Source organism: Papio anubis, chromosome 20 (assembly GCF_008728515.1).
Source record: "Papio anubis isolate 15944 chromosome 20, Panubis1.0, whole genome shotgun sequence".
Taxonomy (NCBI): domain Eukaryota; kingdom Metazoa; phylum Chordata; class Mammalia; order Primates; family Cercopithecidae; genus Papio; species Papio anubis.
In genome coordinates, this window is record NC_044995.1 from 13,304,652 (window position 1) to 13,324,191 (window position 19,540).

The 19,540-nt window shown below is 43.1% G+C and overlaps 1 protein-coding gene across 2 annotated transcripts; it reads right to left on the bottom strand.

Moving 5' to 3' along the window:
• Positions 1-1,410: 1,410 nt before the first annotated feature.
• Positions 1,411-17,210, bottom strand: ZNF223 (zinc finger protein 223). Of its 2 annotated transcripts, XM_009194672.4 has the most exons (5): positions 16,311-17,210; positions 13,328-13,410; positions 8,284-8,410; positions 8,024-8,116; positions 1,411-2,779 (listed from the first exon to the last, which is right to left on the bottom strand). In XM_009194672.4, exons 2-5 carry the CDS (start codon positions 13,340-13,342, stop codon positions 1,566-1,568), a joined length of 1,449 nt encoding a protein of 482 aa, XP_009192936.1. In that variant the 5' UTR covers positions 13,343-13,410; positions 16,311-17,210; the 3' UTR covers positions 1,411-1,565. The 2 variants fall into 2 exon arrangements, with proteins under 2 accessions (XP_009192936.1, XP_017807977.1); XM_017952488.3 differs by lacking the exon at positions 16,311-17,210 and having other exon boundaries at positions 13,328-16,224.
• Positions 17,211-19,540: the final 2,330 nt, after the last annotated feature.

Here is a 19,540-nt window from a genome sequence, read left to right on the forward strand (position 1 = left end):
TACAGACATATACCACCACAACTGGCTAATTATTGTATTTCTTGTAGAGGTGGGGTTTCTGATGTTCACTGAGAAATCTAAAACTAATGCATACAATTATAAAATAGAAAAATTCCAGCAAATATTCATTGCTGAAGAAAATAAGAATATAATTGTAACACATTATGTATGTACACTGAAAAAAAAAATTCCAGAAAAACAGATATGCTTGTCCAGAAATACACAAAGGTATTTATTTAATTTTTTTTTTTTTTTTTTTTTTTTTTGAGACAGGGTCTCACTCTGTTGCCCTGGCTGGAGTGCAGTAGCACTATCATAGGTCACTACAACCTCAGTCTTCCAGACTCAAGCAATGTAAGGATGCAGCAAAAATACAAAGACACATGGCTGACATTCTAGGGGTCATCAATTTCGACATATTCATTAGTGTTTTGAAAGTGTGTGAATAAACTCTTATACTAAGTCCTGTCTCCTGAATAACTAATTGTCAAACTTCTGTTTGAAACCCTGCAGCACGACTTACAAGCATTCTCTGCTATGACAGTCCCATGACCACTGGGGTATGCTGAGCTATGGCTGAAACACTAACTTTAAACAAATGTTTTACTTCCCATAAGACCAGATGAAAACTATCAGCAGCATTGATTCTGTGATAAATGACAAGATATGAACTCACACTTACCACATGCCTCTTATTTTTAATGTTTCTCTCCTTTGTGAACTCTCACATGAGACTGTAGTGAGACTGAGTAGAGGCTTTATCACACACATCACACTACTAAGGTTTCTTTCCAGTGTGGACACTGATGAAGTTGAAGAGTTAAAGTCTGAATGAAGCACATACCATTCTGCCACACTTCCATGGTTTCTCTCCTATGTGAAGCCTCTGAGGCCTAATATTTCCAGTGATGTAGCAATCACACTACTGGGTATATCCAAAGGAAAGGAAATCAGTATGCCGAGGAGATATCTGCACTCCCATGTTCACTGCAGCACTACTCACAATAGCCAAGATACGGAACCCACCTAAGTGTCCATCAATAGATGAAGAAAAGGTGGCATATATATATATATATACACACACACACACACAATGAAATACCCTTTAGATATAACAAAGAAACAAAATTGTGTCACTTGTGGCAACATGGATGAGCTTTGGAGGACATTATGTTAAACAATATAACCCAAGCAAAGAAAGATAAATACCAACTGTCCTTACTCACATGTGGAAGCTAAAAAAAAGCTGATTTCATAGAAGTAGTGAGAACAATGGCTCTAGAGGCAGGGAAGGGTGGGGGATAGGTGGGATGGCCAAAGGTTGGCTAAAGGATGCAAAAGTACAGGTAGATAGGAGGAAGAAGTTCTACTGTTCTGCAGCACTAAAGGTGACTATCATCAACAACGATGTATTTTCAAATTGCTAGAACAATGAATTTTTAATTTTCCCAACACAAAGAAGAGATCATTGAGGTGATAAATATGCTAATTACACTGATTTGATCATTATACATCATATACGTATATTTAAATATCAAATTTTCCCTCTTAAATATGTACAACACTTACGTGTCATTTAAAAATAATGATAAAATTATATCAAGATTCAAGCGCCTCTTGTAGCGCTTCCCACAGTCCTCACATTTGGATGGATTTTCTCCACTGTGGTCTCTTGGTTGGTCTTTACGGTATGACCGGTGTACAAGCTTCTTTCCACAATCCTCACATTTGAATGGTTTTTTCTGGCAGTGGAGTCTCTTATGATTCAAAATACTTGAGGCCTGTCTAAAGCTCTTCCCACAGTCATCACAGTTATAAGGTCTCTCTCCTGTGTGGGCTCTATGGTGCAAGTCAAGACCTGACTTAGTAATGTAGCTCTTCCCACACTTGTCACATTTGTATGGCTTTTCTCCAGTGTGGACTCGCTGATGGATCAAAAGATATGAGGACCGTCTGAAGCTCTTCCCACATTCTTTACAATTATATGGTTTCTCTCCTGTGTGGATCGTCTGATGCTTACACAAATCCAGCCTACCGATGAAGCCTTTTCCATATTCCCCAGTGTTGTTTGGTTTCTTTCCTGTGTGGACCACACAATGCCTATTAAGACTTGACCTAAGACGGAAGCTCATACTACATATCTCACATTTGAATGGCTTCTCCCCTGTGTGAGTTCTCTGATGTTTCTGAAGCTGGAAATCATGAATGAAAGCCCTCCCACATGCCTCACAATTATAATGTTTCTCTCCCATGTGTAATTTGCAATGAACTGTAAGTGCTGATCTACATCTGAAGCCTCTCCCACATTGTTCACATTTGAAAGGTTTCTCTCCAGTGTGGACTCTCTGATGAGTTTGCAGATGTAAACTCTGACTGAATTCCTTACCACACACGTCACACTTAAAGAGTTTCTCTCCCAGGTGGACTCTCTGATGAATATGAAGTGCTGAGATGTAACAGAAGCTTTTTCCACACTCATCACGGGAATGAGACTTCTCTGCTGAGTGTATTTGCTGAGGAAGATCAAAGATGGAAACATCACTGAAGGATTGTTTACACTTCCCACGATTGGAAGGTTTCTGTCCTGTATGCATTATAGATAGTCCTTCCTCAGCCTGGGAGTGGGCATCACCCTGTTCAAAGAACTGAGAGCTATTTATGGTAGAGTCTTGAGGCCTGGTTAAATCACTTGCAATTTCTTCCCAGATCTGCTGGCAGGACAACCCTTCATGTGGTCCTGCTTCTGGAACAGTCTTCATCTCAGGTTGGATCTTGCCTCCTATCAGAATACAAAATTAAGAGATCAGGACAAGCTATGCCCTGTTCAGTGTTTTTAAGAGTTCACACTTAGGACATGGTATGAAACTTCAATGAACATTCAGTTTTTGTTTTCCAAGTGCACCCTGGTTACTGGTTTGCATGAGAGCAATCTAAAACCATACCATGTTGCCAGGCACAGTGGCTCACACCCATAATCCCAGCACTTTGGGAGGCTGAGGCACTTTGGGAGGTTGAGGCCTGCGAATCACTTGAGGTCAGGAGTTCAGGACCAGCCTGACCAACATAGTGAAACCCTGTCTCTACTAAAAATATAAAAATCAGCCAGGTGTAGTGGAACACACCTATAATCCCAGATACTTGGGAGACTGAGGCAAGAGAATTGCTTGAACCCAGGAGGCACAGGTTGCAGTGAGCCGAGATTGTGCCACTACACTCCAGCCTGGGCGACAGAGTGAGACTCTGTCTCAAAACAAGAAGGAAAGGAAAGGAAAAGAAAAGGAAAAGGAAAAGGAAAAGGAGAAAGAAAGAACGATACCACATCTCAAATATAAAATCCTTGATAGAAATAAAAAATTAATATGACACATACATTTAACCTGTAACTATTAAAATTTCCAACTCAGTCTGAAATCTTACATGATAAATTACTAAACTATTATGTACATAATGAAATATGAATCAAAAGGAACTCTAAGGGAAAGCAGTAACATAATAAATACTTTGTATATTTACCTGTATATTGTATTTCCTTATAAAGAAGTTAACCTTCCTTTCTGTACAAGGTGGCTTAAAAAACATTTTTAAAAATAAGAAAAGAAGTTAACCTAACTAAAAAGAGGTTGGGACTTTGTCCTCAGTATCTGAGAGATAATCTGTAGGATCTTGAAGGGGCATGCCTGAGGAAAGTGTCTCTGTTTGCTTGGGGGCAAATCTTGGGTAACTCTTGATAGTGAAATAATATAATTTAGGGTTGTGACTGGCCACAGCTTTGGGGGATGGGAAATGGCAGGTGGAATTCCCCATATCAGAAAAAATAACAATGTGATTTAATGTGGGGCTTTAGGTCACAGGGAACCAGTGGACCAAATGACTAAATAACCACAAAGGAATCAACCAACCAATTATGGCTGTGTAATGGAGCCCCAATAATTACTCTGATCCCAGCACTCAGTTGACTTTCCCTGATTGGTAGTTCCCTGTGTCTAAGTCACATGCTAATTTTGGGTATGTAACATGCCCTACTCTACTGTGAGAATACAATAGGAGATCCACATTTGGTGCTTCACTGGACTCTGTCTTATTTGGTTTTCCCCACTGGCTAACTATAATATGCATCTTTTCCCTGTAAATGTCAGTAACTGTGAGAATAAATGCATCCAGTGAGTTCTGAGAGTCTTTCTAGGAAATTATTGAAAGTGAAGGTAGTTTTGAAAAACTCCTGAATTTGCACTTGGAGTGAAGTGAGAGCAGTTCTCTGTAAAATGTCCCATTAAACTTTTTAGTTTAACCCTTCATGATACTAAACATCAAACACCTTAGAGTGTTTATATCTACAAATCGAAAGTATTCCTATGCAAGAATTTTGCACGACACGTATAAAATACTTAATCTTACTTTTCTGTTTTGATATGGACAGTAACTTGGTTATCTGAAAGAGTACAGACAACTGCAGTTCTGAGGGGAATCTGAAAGGCTGTCCTTCCAGGGGTCCACAAAGGAGGATGCTCTTGATCAGACAATCAATGATGTGAAGAATCACTTGGAATGAAAAGAAAGCCTATAATGTAGATAAACAGGCCTTTATAACTTTTTATATTCAAGACTACATATCAGTGAGCTGAAATAAAGTTAAAACCTGCAATAGACATTTATAGAAAGGAACCAGAATGAAAATTATCACAGCGTGGAGACAAGCAGGAAAGGTATCGTTAATGAAATGTCAGCTAGTCACTCACATACATCTACACGCATGAAAAATGTCCACGTTATACTGAAAGAGGTGTTTCTTACTATGGTTCATGCTCACAAAATGTTCAAACCTTTGTCAGGATATTACCAAGTCCTGAATCAGGTAAATTTTTCTGATGGAGAGTTAAGTTCCAAAGGTTGAATCTTGGAAAATATTAACAGGTAAGTGGATACCTATTGGTGTACAGTGGTGACAAAGAAGGGCTGGGCTCCTGGCCAAACTCCACCCTTAAGCCTAGAACCTCGGCCCTAAGTGGAAACAGATGACCCCATTTTTCTGCCCAAATGTTGCTTTTTTGGCCTGCCTGCCACTATCCTGTGCCCATAAAAGATTTCAGCTGGCAGAGCAACACAAGCAGCTGAGTGGCAAGGATACAAGTTGCTGAGCAGTAAGCAGAGAAGCAACTGAGTGTTGGAAACTATAGATAGATCTGGCTAACTTCAGAAGGTGTGGCTTTGGAGAGCGGTCTAGCCACAAATGGCCTGGTTTCAGAAACAGATCACTTTCCCATCCCCTTTCCAGCCTCCTTTTCTGCTGAGAGCCACCTACTGCTCAATAAAGTCTTCTTTATTCATTACCTTTCACACAGTTCGTGTGACCCGGTTCTTCCTGGATGCTGGACAAGAACCCAGCTGCCAAGAGGGCAGGGGCAGCTACTCTGAAGCTCCACTGAGCTGGCTGGCATTTGGCCATCCCCAGATGGCAGAGCTGAAACAGCACGGGTTGTAACATGCTTGGACACTGCTGTGGGGCATGCACAGAGCCTGCTCCCACCAGAGAGGAGCGACCAGCCAATTCCAGCATTCATTTGCTCCAGTTCTGACACTCGCTCACTTGCATGCTCTCTCCCGCAAGGAGTGGACAGCGGAGGGCTGAGTGAAACAAACCCTGCAGTTTCCGCCCACAAAGACGGTCAAGGGAATAATCCTCTCATCAGTACAGGGATATATTTAATACACTGTGACTTATAAATAAGAGGTCTTTAAGGAGAAGGGAAGGTCTCTCAGGATGTTTCTATTTTGAGAAAGTAATTCCCCAATTCCTTCCAGGTCATACCGCTTACCAGTTCAAAATATAGCACTAAATCTATCAAAATAAACAAAAAGCCTGTAAAATCTGTGTCCTTTTAACTTTTTGACAATTAAATTTGCATAATGTAAAGATGAGGAAATATACACATTTTTGAAGAAAGATGACCAGAAACAGAGTCAACATTCAGCTACATAACTTGCGTCTTCTCATCCTCATTCTTCCCCCTCTAAGGGAAGGAAGGAGGAACCTGGGGGCAGTGAAGTGCAGACCGACTTTGGAAAAGGCAAATGGGCTGCAAATGGGTAAATCTTTCAAAGGAAATGTAGCTGGAAATCCTCATTCAAAAAGACTTTCTTCCCAGATATAAATGTGCTCCCTATGGAAAGCTCCAGGGTAGGTCCCAGGGAAGGCATATTACTCAGCGTGGTCATGAAAAAAAATGCTATGCTTAGAAGTTTCCACAGGACATGGGTTAACTGCACACACATAAAACCAGTCATGTCAAGGAAATCTAAGAAAGTTGAAAATGGATAAGCAGTCATCCACAGAGAAAAACAAAACTGTTCTGCAATATATAATCAGCCCTCCATATCCATGGGTTTGGCACCCATGGATTCAACCAACAGTGCTTAAAAATTATTTAGGGAAAAAAATTTCAGTTCCAAAGAGCAAAACTGGAATTTCTCACAAACTAAGTCCTATGTTGAATCCTTGTGAATGAAGTGACAGGTAGGCATTGCATTTGGTATTATAACTGGTCTAAACATGATTTAAAGTATATGGGAGGATGTACATAGGTTATAGGCAAATACTCCACATATATCAGGAACTTGAACATCTCTGGCTTTCAGTATCCGTGTGGGGTCCTGAAATCAAATCCCTATGGCTTCCAAGGGACTAATATATTTCATTCACTCTGGTTCATGTATTACTTATTAGCTAGCTCCATGATTCCTACAGACAGTGAAGTCCCCCCATCCATTAATTCATTCATCAGGATACCAGATATTTATAGATCCCTCCATGTACTAGAACTATTCTAGGCACTGAAAATGCAGTCATAAACAAACAGATGAACACCTTGTGGAGATTATATTTGAAAGGGAATAGGTGATCTACCAGTAAACAAAAGCATATGACACACAATACTTGCAGGCCAAGTAAAGATAGGATGGTATTTTCAATAGGGTGCTTGAAGATGACCTCTCCCATGATAGTAAAACTCAGCAGAGACCTGCATAAACTAAGGGAGGGGGTCAGTAAGTTTTGTGGGGACAGAGGATTCCAGTCAGAGACAAAAGCAAGTGAGGGCTCTGTGGCAGAAGCTTCTGTAGTAGGGAACATAATTGTTCCTGAAAGATGTCTACATCCAACCTTCAGGACCTATGAATCTGAAACATTACACAGCAAGGCAGATTAAGGCTGCAGATGTCATTGAGGTCACTAATCAGCTAAGCAGAAAGTAGGAAAGTCAACTTGGATCATGCAGGAGTGATGAATACAATCACAAGGGACCTGAAAGGTGGAAGATATAGGCATAAGAAGAGTGGCAGAGGGAGCGTGACTCTGGAAGAATGGTCAAGGATGCAATGTAGCTGCCTTCAAAGATGGAGGAATGGAAACTAGAGCCAAGGAATGTGGACAGTGTCTAGGGACTGGTAAAACAAACGAAGACTTCTCTCCGTGAACATCCAGAAAGGAACAAAGCCCTAAGACAGCTTGATTTTTGTCCAGTGAGATGTGTTACACTTCAGGCCTAAAGAAAAGAGAAATAATAAATGCTTCTTATTTAATCATCTAAGTTCGTGGTCATTGGGTACCAGCAACAGGTGATACAGTGTACTTGGCAGGATGGAGAAACAAGAGGGATGACAAGGTGGCCAGAAAAGATAAAGAGGGAGAGTATGGGAGATGTAGTGAAGAGGCAGTGAAGAATGAAGAGTAGACCACAGGGGTTTCTAGAAGCCACTTAAAGAGGCTTTCATAAAAATAAGAAGCCAGAATGGCTCTTAAGCTGAGGAATGACAATCTGACATCCAGGTCCTAAGGATCACTTTAGCCGCCATGAGGAGAACAGATGTCAGGGTGGGAAGGCACGGAGCAGGACCACCAGCTGGAAGGAGGTTATAATAATCCAGGAAAGATGTTTGGCCATTTAGAACAAGGTGATGCAGCTGAACACGCACAGAAGTAAAACAGATGGAAGTCACAAACAAGGACACACAGTTGCTTGCTTCTTACCTGAATTCCCTTCTCTTTGGGTTGCTATATCCATCATCCAAAACTTTTCCTCCCTTAGAAAGTGGAAAGTATCTCGGTGGAATGGTTGATGCCCTGTAAACAGGCAAAGTCACATGCTTAATCCCAACATATTCTAGATAATATCAGGGTAACACTTACTGGAAATTTAGGTTCCCACTGCACACTTAAACTTGAACACCCTAGGATACAAAACCACTCCTGGGACCTGACATTCCCTTATAGACGATGCCTGTCCTTACCCACTGACAGCAGGTTCCTGAAGTTCTCCAGCATCACATCTCGATACAGCTTCCTCTGGGCAAGGTCCAGCAGCCCCAGCTCCTCCTCAGTGAAGACCACCGCCACATCCTTGAAGGTCACTGCCTCCTACAGCATCAAACATATGCAACCTCAATCTCACAACCAATGGTTACTGGGAGAGAAGCAACATTGAGGAGGTCAAGGGAAAAAATGGAAAGCTTTTCTGGATCTTCAGAGATGTAGGTCAACTTATAGAATTCCCATTCATTCTAGTCTGTGTCCTGACAATGACACACATTGATTGTCCCAAGCGTCATCAGAAGTCCAACGATGGAGAAGTGCTGTGGTCTTATTTAGTGAACTCTTTGAGTTTACTGGTATGTAGCCCCCCTAGGAGTCTAAATGCTGCATCCTGGGCTACAGGTATATAGGTTTCAATGAACCTTGCTAATAGTCCCAGCAACAGTGAGCAATTCAGTCAGTATCTGCCCAACCTGGCAGCCGGTTGATGAGGCTGTGGCTGTGAAATCCCAATCTCAGTATTCCCAATAATTATTTTTCCTTTTCCCCTTTATAGTGCACATCCTGTTGGTAGTTTGTGGTTCAGATCACCACAGTAACCGACAAAGGTCCTCCTGACTCTAATCTGGAGGTGATGCTTCCCTGAACATCCCCTGACTTCTACAGGATCCCACAGTGGTGAAGAATGAGACCACAGAACACTGTAGGGGGTATCAGGGTCCTTCTGATGGTACTGGGGACACCTGATCCTTCCATTTGGGTGGCTGGCACTATCAGGCATATCTTTTTGTACAGGACATGACCTCCTTCCTGACTGAACAACTCAGGCAGGAAGGTCTTGGCCAAAAAACCAGGGGAATGGATGTCTACAGTGGTAGTAGCCTCAGGACAGGGACAGACAGACTGGGTCGCTACACCACCTCAGCCCGCCCCCTATCCAACAGCTATTAATCTGCTGTTTCCCCAAGGGTGTGGCAGCAGAGGCCTGGAAGCACAGCACATTCCTTAAGTTATCTCAAGCTGCAGTCACCTTATGTCACCTGGCTAAGTGTTCCATCTGCTACCCTGGATTTATTCTATCACCAACCACAGTGACCCTCTCATCCTGACCATGGTAAACCACACCAGCATCCCTCATGCCACAGTGCTCACCAACAGCTCCATAACCCTGGCTTGTCAAGTCAGGACCTGGCACCTGCCACATGAGAGAGAGCTGGAGGGCCCAGTGGTAACTGGTGTAAGGCAACAGAATCACACAACCTCAACAAAGCTACAGTGGACTGTGCTTGCTCACACCATGTTCCTTTGACTACCTGGATGAGAAGTGTTCCATATAATGAAAACCAGAACTGGATGAGTGGCATTCCTCTCTGTAAGGGCCGCATGAACGTCATACGCGGGGAACTGACCTTATGCAACTGTGCCAAAAATGAGCTCTGGCTGGCAAAAGATAATGTCCCCATTCCCACAAATGGGTCACAGAACAGCCAAACAAGGGCATGGGTGTTGTGTGCACCTGAGCCTTATGGCTTTCTCTGTGGATGGTTTGGAGGATGACCCAGATACAGGGTGGCAATGTCATGCCTGGAAAGCTGGCAGACTGTTAGATCCTAAACATTGGGTATGCCGGGGGTGCCCCTAGATCTCACCCTGGGAGCGAGATGTACCACTGGGCAAGAAGGCTAAAGCTGTGCCCCAGGCTGACTGGGGACCTGCCTGGAGTTGTAGCTAGCTTCCAGATTTATGTTCTACACCTACAAGTCAATTCCCATGAAAAATGGTGAGACACCTGTCACAGACAATGGTTGATAGATACTGCTTCTTCCACGGCCACTGCCTCGGGAGCCCAGCAACATCCCTTCACTCCCTCAGGAAGGTTCAAAAAACACAAGTGTTCTGTGCTTTTAGCCCTACTGGGAGGAGTGGGTCTGCGACTGCCAACACCTCCGGTCTTCTCTGGATACATAGCTACTGTAAAAACTCAATGAGAGGCAACCCAGAAGCAGGCCCACTGGCTTCAGACACTGGGGCCATCTGAATGATTCTTCTTTGGTATCTTCAGCAGCTTCTTATTTTGATAACTGGGACCCAGGCAGGATTGCTACTTCAGGAAGGTCTGGCCGTGCTGCTTGTGGTCATGCTCCTCTGGGGTCCACGGAATGTATTCCAGCTATAATTCCATGAAGTTGGCAGAGATTGTGTCAGTCAAGGTATTACACTGATCTAACAAGATCAACCAACACCTCCAGGCCTAGGGAGGTCGATGGGCACATGAAATGGACCAGTTGGCTAAGGGGGATATCTAGGTCAGGGGATGGACTGCAGGACAGTTGTAGGCAAACATGTCCCAGGTCACATGGTTAGAAATGGGCAGACTCAGTTCTCTCCCCTTTCTTCCTTGCAGTTCTCAAGAATAACTGTAGATTATTCTAGGAATGCAGTATTATGGGGAGGAATTAACTGCCTTTGACAGTCTAGGCTTTGTTCCTCTCTCACCTGGAAGCAGGATGTCCTTCAAGTTTTTCTCCATGAGTCATGGCACCCTGAAGTATATAAACAAGGGCAGGTTACCTTCTGGGGTGCCTCAGCTCTGGTGCAAGTGGGGCACATACAGTCAAGATTCCATCTGCTCAAGGAAGCTTTCTTGAGCCCCGGATGGCCGGCTCACAGTGGACCCCAGGCTTCTGGGCTCCCTTATTGCCAATCTGTAGTCATAAATCTGCTTCATGTAATCTGTTACATGTGAGTGTGTTCTGTCCCACAGGACTCACACGAGTTGGTAAACAGTGCACAGTGAACCTGCTCCATGGTACTCGGTGTGAGACAGCTATGTAGTGTGTCTTCTGCACTTGCAAGGCACAAACCACATATGCTTATTGCAGCATTTAGTGTCCTGATCAAAAGCCAGTATGCCTCAGTACACAGCCTAAGAGTCTGCCCTTTTCTAACCATGTGACCTCGGACATGTTTGCCTACAAGCCTTGCTCCCTCTGCGAATAATAGTTCTTATATGACAGAGTTTCAAGAATTAAGAAAGGAAATATACAGTATTTTGAAAAGTCTATGGCACAGACTAAGTGTTTAATGAACACTAGCTAGTATTACTTATTACTGTTTATTACCGTTATCTATTTCAGGGTTCCACAGTATTCCAGGGAACTGATTATCTATTTTTAGCTACACTAAAGAATAAATATTTTTACATATTTTCCATTATCAATCCTGCAAAGATAATATAATAAGTAGTAAGATGTAAGAACATCTAACTCTCCTGTCTCATTTAAAATAATTTCATGTGAAAATTAAAATGTGAAAAATAACCACATTTAATATTATCATCATATAATTGCATACTTTCGTCTCACTTTTTTCCCTACCTCTCTAATCGATACCCTAATTCTCCTTATCATGGCCAAGGGTAGTTTATAAATATTCCCATGGTTTTGGTAATCTGATTAGGAAGAACAATTCATTGTATTATTCTCACTTATTATTATAAATGAATACCATCACTTTTGCCATCTCTATTTCTTCTTTTACAATTGCCTTTTAGTGTTCTTTGTTCCAATCTGTTTGAACTATTTTCTTTATCCTTTTAGAAGATTCTTATTCTGAATTTATTCTTCCTTAACTATCCAAGGGGTAAATATCTTTGCCCCAGGTTGTCATTTTTTTCTGGTAACAATGCGTGAGGCGGGCTGGGCGCAGTGGCTCACGCCTGTAATCCCAACACTTTGGGAGTCCGAGGCGGGTGGATCACGAGGTCAGGAGATCAAGACCATCCTGGCTAACACGGTGAAACCCTGTCTCTACTAAAAATACAAAAAAAATTTAGCTGGGCGTGGTGGTGGGTGCCTGTCATCCCAGCTACTCGGGAGGCTGAGGCAGAAGAATGCCGCGAACCCGGGAGGCAGAGCTTGCAGTGAGCTGAGATCACGCCACTGAACTCCAGCCTGGGCAACAGAGTGAGACTCTGTCTCAAAAACAAAACAAAACAAAACAAAAAAACAATGTGTGAGGCATCTTGTGCCATAAGAAGGAGTTTAGAGATTTTTAAGAACACCTGTGGTAATCACTGTCCTTGGGTACTTGGAACGATGAATACACCTGAGTAGATGCCAGGAAAAGAAGAAGTCACACCAACGCAGGACAAAGAGAAGCAGCGCCACCTGTGGATGTCATCACTCAAGGGAGCACTCCAGACACTCACACAACAGGGCACCACACCCTCAATGAAGAATTTTTCTCTTTCACTTGAGCAGAATGGCTAAGATTCCTGATCCTTGATTGCCTCTGTGATTTTTTGCAGGTTTCTCATATTTCATGAGTTTAGGAGAAGAGAACAGGAACCGCCTCATTCTGCTGCTCTGAGAAGTAAATGAGTGACAGTACACAAGTGACTGGCCAATCTTCAGTATTACTAGACTTTTTTTTTTTTTTTTTTGAGATAGAGTTTCACCCTTGTTGCCCAGGCTGGAGTGCAATGGCCCAATCTCAGCTCACCACAACCTCTGCCTCCTGGTTTGAAGTGATTCTCCTGTTTCAGCCTACCGAGTAGATGGGATTATAGGCATGCACCACCACGCCCAGCTAATTTTGTATTTTTAGTAGACTCGGGGTTTCTCCATGTTGGTCAGACTGGTCTCGAACTCCCGACCTCAGGTGATCTGCCTGCCTCAGCCTCCCAAAGTGCTGGGATTATAGGCGTGAGCCACCGCACCCGGCCCAGTATTACTAGACATTTTAAATGAAGGCTTTCTGGCTGGGTGCGGTGGCTCATGCCTGTAATCCCAGCACTTTCAGAGGCCGAGGCGGGCAGATCACTTGAGGTCAGAAGTTCGAGACCAGCCTGACCAACATGATAAAACCCCATCTCTACTAATAATACAAAAATTAGCCAGGCGACAAGAGATCATCAAAGTCCTGTTGTTCTCCTTGAGTCTTCCCAGGACAGAGAAAAACACAGAACAATCTGGGTAGTAAGATGGAATTTTAACAGTAAGAGAGGAAAGCCCTACTCACCTTGGATGTGGTCATTTTTCCTCCTACTTTAGGGAATTTGCAGAGTCCTGAATGATGCAGTTCAAGGGAAAGCAGAATTGTGCCTGGAAAGTGCCATGAAGACAGAAAAAGAGACATGAAAGGGTGGTCAGGGATGTCACCCACCAACAAGGACTCATAGTTTCAATTAGCACATGAATGCTCACAGCAGCATTATTCATACTAACCCCAAATTGCACACAACCAAGAAGCTCTCCTATGGGTAAATGGATAGAAAAATTGTGGCATATTCACACAATGGAATCTTATTCGGAAATGTAAAGGAATGAAACAATGAGCCATGCAGCAACACCCGTGAACCTTGAAAACATTACAGTAAGTGAAAGAAGCAAGTCACAAAAACCCACAGACCCTACAATTCCATTTACATGAAATGTCTGGAATAGACAAATATATATAGAAAGTAGGTTAGTAGTTGTTCTAAAGTTGAGGTGAGAATGAGGTTTAAAGTAAATGGGCATGAGTTCAACTGGGGGATGAAAGTGATCTCGGCTGAATTATGATGATGATTACTCCACATCAAAGTTCCTAAAGATCACTGACTTGTACACCTGAAATGGGTGAATGCTACAACTAAAATAAACCTAGAGTTAAATAACTGTTAATGCACATATTATTAGAATCAATAAGACTGGATTCTGAGTCCATATTGATAGAATATTTATAGTTGAACACATCAATGAACCAATAGAGGAGAAATGGAAGCTCTTCTTTACAAGAAAATGCCCACTAATAATGTGTTTTCCCATAAGAAGCTTCATAATTTAAAAAAAAGTAACACAAGAGTGGACAAATCTGAAAGACATCTTCTTGGCCAATGACAAAGCTGAGATCGCCAATGAAGGGACAAACGAACATCACTTGGACCTTGTTATGTTACAATGAAAAGGGCATCTTAATTCACCATTGTACTCCAGCCGGGGTGACAAATGCGAAACTCTGTCTCAAAAAAAAGAAAAAGATAAAAAAAAGAAAAAAAAAAAAAAGAAAAGGGCATCTCAGCACTCCTGTGGAATCCCCACCAACAATGTATAATCTGAACCTAAATGTGAAATATATCTGTGGGGGAAAGAAAGAGAGATCAGGCTGTTACTGTGTCTACGTAGAAAAAGGAAGACATAAGAAACTCCATTTTCATCTGTACTAAGAAAAATTCTTCTGCCTTAAGATGCTATTAATCTGCAACCCTAACCCCAACCCTGTGCTCGCAGAAACATGAGCTGTATTGACTCAAGGTTTAATGGATTTAGGGTTCTGCAGGGTGTGCTTTGGTAAAAATGTGTTTGCAGGCAGTATGCTCGGTAAAAGTCATTGCCATTCTCCAGTCTCGAGTAACCGGGGACACAATACACTGCGGAAGCCCACAGGAACCTCTGCGCAAGAAAGCCTGGGCATTGTCCAAGGTTTCCCCCCACTGAGACAGCCTGAGATATGGCCTCGTGGGAAGGGAAAGACCTGACTGTCCCCCAGCCCGACGCCCATAAACAGTCTGTGCTGAGGAGGATTAATGAAAGAGGAAGGCCTCTTTGCAGTTGAGATAAGAGGAAGGCATCTGTCTCCTGCTCGTCCCTGGGAATGGAATGTCTTGGTGTAAAACCCGATCATACATTCTATTTACTGAGATAGGAGAAAACTGCTTTATGACTGGAGGTGAGACATGCTGGTAGCAATACTGCTCTTTACTGCACTGAGATGTTTGTGTAAAGTCACACATAAATCAGGCACAGCACCTTTCCTTAAACTTATTTATGACACAGAGTCCTTTGCTCACATGTTTTCCTGCTGACCCTCTCCCCACCATTACCCTATAGTCCTGCCACATGCCCCTCGCCAAAATCATAGCGATTGTGATCAATAAATACTGAGGAAACTCAGAAGCCAGTGCCGGTGCAGGTCCTTACTTGCTGAGTGCCAGTCCCTTGGGCCCACTTTTCTTCCTCTATACTTTGTCTCTGTGTCTTATTTCTTTTCTCAGTCTCTCGTCTCCACCTTGTGATAAATACCCACAGGTGTGGAGAGGCACGTCCCCTTCAATATCAAACTCCAAATGAACAACTATGGAAATGTGACAGCTAAAGACTATGGAAATGTGACAGCTAAAGACAACGCATAAACTGGACTTTGAATAGGTGAAGGGTGGGGAGAGGACAGTCATAAGGACTTTAAATGAAAAATTTAACAAATTCATATAGGGAACTGCAGATTAGATAACATGATGCTAGGCAATATGCTATCCAACACTATCTAGTAAGTACACTACAAATACTAGTATTCTTTTAACACATCTATCTGATACGTAATCGGTAACAGTATTATTTAATATAATATCCAATATTATCTACCACGGTATGTGAAGCCCTATAACCAGCCCTTCCTAAATGCCTCTTACCAAGACACCCCACAATTACCATGGTATGTGGGCTTCCTTGCTGCAGAAAGCTACCAATCAGCAGTCTCTGGTTACAGGTATTTTCCCGGTGGTATCAAAGCAAACAGGAAAAATGTAAACATTTGGCAAATTTGGGTAAAGAGTATATGAGAATTTCTCATACTGTTTTTGCAATTTTTCTATAGCTTTGAAATGATATCAAACGTTTTAAAATATCAGGAAACAAGAGACCACCACTCACCAAGTAACAGGGACAACTTTAAGGCTTTCATTTGTATTATCTCTTTCAATTCGCAAAACAATGTTAGGATGATCCTATATGCACCATTTTAAAGAACAGCAATGGGAAGTACAGAGACATTAAGTAACATTCCACATCACACTGCGAGAAAGAGGCCGCATACGTAGGGAGGCGGACTGAGCGAGGTCAAAGCCCTGGAAACCCTCAGAGCAGGGCACACAGGGCCCCCCAAACCCACCCCCGGGGACGCCGGCACAGCCCCCCGACGCCAGAAGGCTCCACTGACGGGAACAATAAACACCCCGCCCTCGCACCTCTAAACCTCTGCTCTTCGCCAAGGCTTCTTTTCCCCTGAGACGATCATCGATCATCAGGTGGTTGCGAGCCTCAGGCAAAAGGGGCTCGTTCAAAATGTCCTGCAAGACGCCGGTCATTAAAGCAAGAATCTCAGGCTCGGAGACCGGAAGTGTCCTCTGCGCCAGAGTGTCTGGACTCCACTTCCCAGAATTCCCCAGACCCGCCCGCCTGAGCCAAAGGGCCAGAGACTCCGCAGAGCATCTGGACTATCCTTCCCAGAATTCACCGGACCACCTGCCAGAGCCAAAATGCCCGGTGTTTCACCAGCCAGTGGACTGCACTTCCCATAAAATGGACTACAATTCCCAGAAGTCCCCGGAAATGCCTACCTGAGCTAAAGTACCAGGAATCCCGCAAGGTGTCTAGATTGCAGGGCCTCGGATGCAAAAGGAAAATGTCCATCAACTCACCCTTTAGGCGCAAGTGTTTCGACTACATGGTGCTCCTCGATTACACTTCCCGCAACACCCAGGGGGAATGAGTTTCATAGCCCCAGGCGCCTGGTGGGGAATGTAGACTGTTACCCTGACAGTTGTCCTTCCCAGAGTTCTCGAGCGAAAATATTGAATAAACAAGAATTTGGGAAGTCTAAATGTCTCCCATGATTGACAGGAGTGTTCTTGGACAGGGAACAAGCGAGGAGATACAATATTCAAGGAGCTAGCGGGAGTGACTGTTGAGCAGTCAGATGGCTGAAAGGAGGCTCAGGGTTTAAAGCAAGGATATCCAACTCCAGGGCCACAGACCTGTACCGTTCCACTGCCTGTTAGGAACCGGGCGGCACAGCAGGAAGTGAGCGGCAGGTGAGGGAGCATTATGGCCTGAGCTCCACCTCCTGTGAGATCAGCCCAGCATTACATTCTCATAGGAGCGTGAAACCTATTGTGAACTGTGCGTGGGAAGAATGTAGGTTAGGCGCTCCTTATGAAAATCTAATGCCTGAGGTGGAACAGTTTCATCCCGAAACCATTCCTGGTGGAAAAGAGTTTCATCCCGAAACCATTCCTGGTGGACCACAAAACCGGTCCATGGTGCTAAAATGGTTGGGGACCACTGGTTTAAAGAATGAGCCAGGTAGAATGGGTTGGGAGGGACAATGAGAAGCCAGGAAAGCATCAGCCCCTGTAACTGAAAAGTAGATTAGTGGCTTCCCGTTTGCAAAGTCCAGTTAACAAGAGGGAGATCTGGTATAAAGAAAGTTATTTAATCCAGAGCTAGTGTAGGGTAGGAAGCACAGGTGTTGTCTTTAAGTGTACTGCTTGGCTTTTAGAGCAGAAGGCAGGCACTTTTAAAAGGTAGGGGAGGAAGAGGGCAGGGGTCTGTGTGCTGGCTTGGTGCCTTATCTATTAGGCAGTTGAGTTGGCTTTTTCATGGGCAGAAACAAGTTGTAACCAGAAGGGAGAGAGTAGCAGGCATGCTTTCAACTGTTGTCTCTTCAGGCAACCTCCTGGTGGGTGAGAGTTCAGAGGTCAGCATGCTTTAGTTTATAAATCGACTGTTAATTCCGGAGGAGAGTTCTGGCTTGGAGCACATAGTTAGATGAACTTGCCCTGTAGGAAGTGTCTAGTGAAGGGGAGGTAAAAGTCTATATTTGCATTTTTTAAAGGGCTACGTAGGAAGTGGGAAACTAAGGAAATGAGAAAAGAGAAAGAAATCAATAAGCTGTCTCTTAGAAAAAATGGTGGTTCTCAGTTACACCCCTAGTCCAGATGCTGTGGTACCACTGGTTTAGCAAGAAAAACAAAATTCCAGCCATCAATGGAGAAGCTGTGTCCTCATGGAAAAGCTATCTTCCCACCTTTAACATTCTCATGGCAGTAATGTTTCTACTTTAGATATAGAAACACTAAATTTCAGAGAAGTTAGTGAATTGCTAAGTATCTTAAAGCAAGTATAACTGTTGAAGAGCTTGGCACTGGTATCAATCTGACACCCAATATCTATGGTTCAATGCCATAAAACTGGAGAAGATTCTGTAGGTGAGGGAGCATGATTTATTATTAAGAGTTTCCTGTTGGGCATGGTGGCTCACTCCTGTAATCCCAGCACTTTGGGAGGCTGAGCCGGGTGGATCACCTGAGGTCAGGAGTTTGAGACCAGCCTGGCCAACATGGTGAAACCCCGTCTCTACTAAAAATACAAAAAACTTAGCCAGGCATGGTGGCAGGAGCCTGTAATCCTAGCTATTAGGGAGGCTGAGGCACGAGAATCGCTTGAACCCAGGAGGGTTCAAAATCACAGCAAGTTGTTCTTTGTTTCTTTGTTTTGTTTTGTTTTTTGAGACGGAGTTTCACTCTTGTTGCCCAGGCTGGAGTGCAATGGCACCATCTTGACTCACTACAACCTCCACCTCCCGGGTTCCAGCGATTCTCCTGCCTCAGCCTCCCGAGTAGCTGGGATTACAGGCATGCGCCACCACGCCTGGCTAATTTTGTATTTTTAGTAGAGGCTAGTCTAGAACTCCCGACCTCAGATGATTCGCCTGCCTTGGCCTCCGAGAGTGCTGGGACTACAGGTGTAAGACACCGCGCCTGGCCAGCAAGTTTTTTTAACTGATAAAAAATTCATATCAAAAGGCAAAGGCACTAGATCACCTAAAACGACTTCGCAGAAGAATAAAGTAGAAGGAATCACTCTAATCATGTCAACAGTTATTATATATCCACATTAACCAAGCAGAGTAATACTCTCTGAGTACAGACACACAGATCAGTGGAACACAATAGATAACCCAGAAATGACCCTAACCAACTATAACAAAATTATTTGTGCCAAAATGCTAAAGCAAATAAATAGAAATGGGACAGTGTTTTCATCAAAGACTGCTGGGAATACTGAACGTTCATATGCAAAAAAGAAAAAGAATCTGAGACTTTATTTAAAAATTAAGTCCAATTGGATCATAGATTTAAATGTGAAATATCAATGTAAAATTACAAAATTTTAAGAAGACAATGTAGGAAAACTGTAGTACCTAGAGCTTTGTCAGTATTTGCATACCTCATATCTGACAAAAAAAAACCTTACATCTACAATATATAAACAACTCTCACAACTCAACCATAAAATAGTCTAATAAAAAAAGGAGCAAAGAGCACAAAGACGCGACTCACTCAAGAAGATTTATGAATGGTATGTGAATACAGAAACAGATGTTCACAGCATTAGCCATTAGAGAAATACAAAT

Bases quoted from the DNA above. Each gene is read 5' to 3' on its own strand.
- ZNF223 (XM_017952488.3), bottom strand. From the start codon at position 13,444: ATGTCTCTTTTTCTGTCTTCATGGCACTTTCCAGGCACAATTCTGCTT. The intron at 8,117-8,283 runs GTAAGGACAGGC...GCCTGTTTACAG, and splicing joins CAGGAACCTGCTGTCAGTGG to GGCATCAACCATTCCACCGA. The intron at 2,780-8,023 runs GTAAGAAGCAAG...GTATTCTGATAG, and splicing joins CCAAAGAGAAGGGAATTCAG to GAGGCAAGATCCAACCTGAG.